Source organism: Chrysochloris asiatica, unplaced genomic scaffold (assembly GCF_000296735.1).
Source record: "Chrysochloris asiatica unplaced genomic scaffold, ChrAsi1.0 scaffold00317, whole genome shotgun sequence".
Lineage (NCBI taxonomy): Eukaryota > Metazoa > Chordata > Mammalia > Afrosoricida > Chrysochloridae > Chrysochloris > Chrysochloris asiatica.
The window spans coordinates 1,422,214-1,426,853 of record NW_006408835.1 but is presented as its reverse complement, the minus strand read 5'-3'; the positions used below and the strand labels follow the sequence as shown (position 1 = coordinate 1,426,853).

The 4,640-nt window shown below is 37.6% G+C and overlaps 1 protein-coding gene across 1 annotated transcript in view; it reads left to right on the top strand.

The window, feature by feature from the left end:
• ZPBP (zona pellucida binding protein) overlaps nucleotides 1-4,640 on the top strand; it is a 222,116-nt gene that overhangs the window by 64,401 nt on the left and 153,075 nt on the right. The window contains exon 2 of the mRNA XM_006875279.1: nucleotides 2,386-2,511. Within this exon, the coding sequence (XP_006875341.1) occupies nucleotides 2,400-2,511 (112 nt within the window). The 5' untranslated portion in view covers nucleotides 2,386-2,399. The remainder of the gene's footprint in view (nucleotides 1-2,385; nucleotides 2,512-4,640) is intronic.

Sequence of the window (4,640 nt, the reverse complement as noted above, 5' to 3'; positions counted from 1 at the left end):
TAGGGTCACTTGGAGTCAGAACTGACTTGATGGTACCTGGTGTGGTGCTGTGGGCTAATGCGTCTGACTACAAAGTCATTTGAACTGCAAGGTTGGTGGTTCAAGCTTACCAGCTGCTCCTTGGAAACCCTACACAAGGTCACTATGTGTTGGAATTGACTCAATGGCGCTTAACAACAACACCAGCAACAAGTGAGCTCTGAATAAAAACAAAACAAACTGAAAGCAAAGTCATTCTGCTCAAGTTGAGAATGCACATATTCAAAATGTGCATATATATGTTGCTTTTAGGTGCTGTCAGATTGGTTTTGACCATTACAACCCTGTGTACAACAGAATGAAGCACTGCTTGGTCCTGTGCTGTACTCACAGTTGTAGTTCTGTTTGAGCCCATTGTAGAAGCCACTATATCAGTCCATCTCATTCACTGCCCATTGCTTTCTTCTGACTCTATACTTTATTTACCTGGAGCTCTGGTAGCATAGTGGTTACGAATCAGGCTGCTAACCTCAAGGTCGGCAGTTTGAAACTACCAGCTTTTCTGTGGGAAAAAGATGAGGCTTCTGCTCCCATAAAGATTTGCAGCCTCGGAAACCCTGTGCAGGGTCTCTATGAGTTGGAACTGACTCCACGGTACTTAACAATAACAAAAACTTTACCAGGAATGAGCTTTTGTGGCATAGTGGTGTGCTTACGAATTGGGCTGCTAATCTCACAGTCAGCAGTTCAGAACTACCAGCTGTTCCATGGGGGGAAGATGAGACTTTCTGCTTCTGTAAAAATTTACAGCCTCAGAAACCCTGGACAGTGTCGCTATGAGTCGGAACCAACTCCACAGCACATAACAACAACAACAACAGTTTTACCAGGAGTCCTGGTGTGGTAGCTTTAGGATAATCACTCGACCTCAAGACCAGTTTGAATTGCAAGTCTGACAGTTGGAAACAACTTAATGGCACCTAACAACAATAAGAGGAGAATATTGAAAGTGCACTTTTGGAAGAATTGCAGCCAGAGTGCTCCTTGGAGGCCAAGATGACCGAACTTTGTCTCTCATGCTTCAGACATGTTGTCAGGAGGGACCACTCTCTGGAGAAGGATATTATGTTTGGTAAGTTGGAGAGTCAGAGAAAAAGAGGAAGACCTCCAACGAGATGGATTGTCCAAGTGACAGCATTGATGGACTCAAGTGTGACAACAATAGTGAGGTTGGCCCAGGATCATGCAGTGTTTTGTTTTGCTGTGCATAAGATCACTATGGGTCGGTTCTAACTCGATGGTACCTAACAACAACAACAACAACAACAATGTTACCAAGCATAATGTCCTTTCCCAGAGACTTGATCCTTCTTGGTAACGCATTCAAAGTACTTGGAATGGAGTTTCATTACCCTTGCTTCCAAGGGACATTCTGATTGCATCTCTTCTGAGACAGATTTATTTGTTTTTCTGGCAGTACATGGTATTTTCAACATTCTTTGTCAACACCATAATGCATTAATTCTTCTCCTGTCTTCTTCGTTGTCTACTTTTATATGCACTTAAGGTGATTGAAAAGATTATGGCTTAGGCTAGGTATACCTTAGTCCTCAAAGTAACATCTTTGCTCTTCAACACTCTAAAGAGGTTTATTTTGCAGCACATTTGCCCAATACAGTATCTTTTAATTTCTAGACTTAAACATCCATAAATGTTGATTATGGTAATGGTGGTATGCCGGGGAGTTGGTTCCCACTCATAGCGACCCTATGCAGGGTTTCCAAGGCTGTAAATCTTTACAAGAGCAGAAAGACTCATCTTTCTCCTGTGGAACGACTGGTAGTTTCAAACTGCAGACTTTGAAGTTAGTAGTCCGACTCATAACCACTATGCTACCACAGCTCCTTATGGTAGTGGTGGTGGCTGTGTGCTGTGGAGTCACTTCCAATTCATGATGACCCTGTACAGGGTTTCTGAGGCTGTAAATCTTTACGGCAGCAGAACGCCTCATCTTTCTCCCACGGAACAGCTGGTAGTTTCGAACTGCTGACCTTGCGGTTTGCAGCCCAATTTGTAACCACTACGCTAGCAGAGCTTATTAGAGCTCCTTATAGGTCCAGGTTAAATGAAATCCTTAATGACATTAATATTTTTTTTCAATTTTTCATATATTTTGGTGTAGTTATGAGGATTGATTTTTGCTTTACACTCAGTTGCAATCCATACTAAAGGCTCCTGTCTCTCTCTGTATATTTAATGTTACAGGTGGCAGTGGGATTTAGTTTAACAGGAGCAATAATCCTTAGAAAACCTAGAAAATTGTGTAACACAAGGAACAGAACTGTAAGGCATAATAGAAAGAATGAGTATAAAGTATATTGGAACCTTTTGATGTTGTATTTTCAGCAAAAGTGTATGTCATGCTCCATCAAAGAAGTCCACATGTGTTGTGTGCAACCCAACAACTGCGAAACGCTGAACTGGTAGATCCATCATACCTGTGGCATGGACCAAGAGGTAAAATTATCTCAGGTAGGATTTTGTTTCAATTGTCATACTTAAGTAGATATCTCTCAGATATATTAAGGACAAAAAAAAAAAATGTTGCTTGTATATACTTATCCATTTCTTCAGTTTATTATTTTCTACACTTTCTTACTTCAGTTAGAATTTAGCAGTGCAGCTGGTTTTACCCTTTCCCCACATATTTTAATTAAAACTAAAGACACTGTAGAAGGATGAGCTATTTGCACTATTCAGTACACATGTGTATTAAAATAAAATGAAATAAAAATAATTTTGTTTAAATTTAAAAAACATCATTAGACTTTTGCTAACAAGATATGAAGAAATAAATGTAATTCTGACTTTTATAAAAGCTATGAATGAGCAGTTTGAACTGTGGATTTGTAAATATGGGTTTACATGCTTTATGTAGTCCCACATAGTAAACAATTTGGTACTTTATTAGTTGTTATTATTTTATAAGGAGCCCGGATGGCACAGTGGATCAAGTATTAGGCTCATAACTTCAAGGCTGGAGGTTCAAAGCCATTAGCCATGCTTTGGGAGAAAGGTGAAGCTGTCCAGTTAAAGAAAACCTTATAAACAGTTCTACTCTGTACTACTCTATGGTGGTAGCTTTATAATTTTGTGTGTTTTAATTTATATTTTTTGTGTAAACCTTGTGTAGGGTTTTTGGAGTCCTGGTGTGGCACTGTGGGTTAATGAGCTGGACTGCAAGGTCTGTTTGAACTGTAAGGTGAGTGGTTAAGCTCACCTGAAGCTTCCTCAGAAACCCCATACTGGGTTGCTGTAAGTCAGAATTGACTCACTGGCACTTAGCAACAACTAGGATTTCTGAGATTGCAAATCTTTGTGGAAGCTGAAAGCCTCATATTTCTCACATGTGCTCCCAGTTCAGTGCTTATCCTAGTGAACCACCATGTTCCCCTATACATATAAATATACACAATTTAATTTTGAATCCTTTAGGAACAATGTTTTACTCACTATTGTAATAAAAACATGCTTAGAGTGCTATTATTTCTACAGCTGGACAAAATAATCATCATAATATAATGGTTTTTACATTTAGAAAACCTGTTCCCAAGAAATACTGGTATTCTGCCATCATAATTTTATTTGTTTGCAGTGTATTATCGCATCATAATTCACTATTGCTGGTTTTATAGCTCCTCAACCACATTCTTGTTATTATTTCAGAAATCATTAGACCATGTTAACTAATTTTCTTAAAGTATGCAAAGACAGAGAAACTCCTTTAGACTCTAGATTAAACCACACTGTACTGAAGTTATAAATTTTGAATTTTCCAAATATGTATTTCCATTAAAATGATCCAAAGAAATCATGCTATTATGTAATTGCTTGTACATTTCTCTGGGGAAAAATATTTAGATTGTTAGAGTGTGTTGTAGAGTCCCAGGATGAATTTTAGATTTGATTTACCTTTCTATTTTTTTCTCTTTCATTTTCAGTATTTTATATTTCCTATAGCATTAATAACAATGATTCATGTACTTTTCACTCTAAAAGAACATGTTATTTAAAGAAGGCATTTTTAAATTAGTTAAGCTGTTCATGGCAACTAGTTTTACCTCTGAAACTAATGCCCCAAAGTAGTCTTTAAACTTTATGCTAAAAATATTCCTTGAAGTCTTTTTAAAACCAAACCATTATTTAGTGTAACTAGGAAAAAAATGAATTCACTTTTTGATGTGTGGCTTTTCCACTTTTCAAAAAATGTTCTTGTAAACATAGATTGACATAAAACATACAAGTTGGCCTTTCTTCTATAACCCACTTATTTTTTAAGAATAAGTGATTATGGATTAGATTAGATTTTACTGTGGTTTATCATTTTAATTATGAATCATCTGTACTTTGTATACATGGTTGTTGTTGGTAGTTGTGTGCCAATGAGTTGGTTCTGATACACAGCGACCCTGTATAATATTTCTAAGACTGAAAATCCTATGGGAGCAAGACTCATTTTTTTCCCAGGGAGCAACTAATAGATTTCATACTGCTGACCTTGTAGTTAGCTGCCCAGCACTCTCTTGCTCTCTTTCTATTTATCTATCTATGTGGAGTCAGTTCTAACTCACAGTGACCTGTATAGGGTTTCCAAGGCTGCA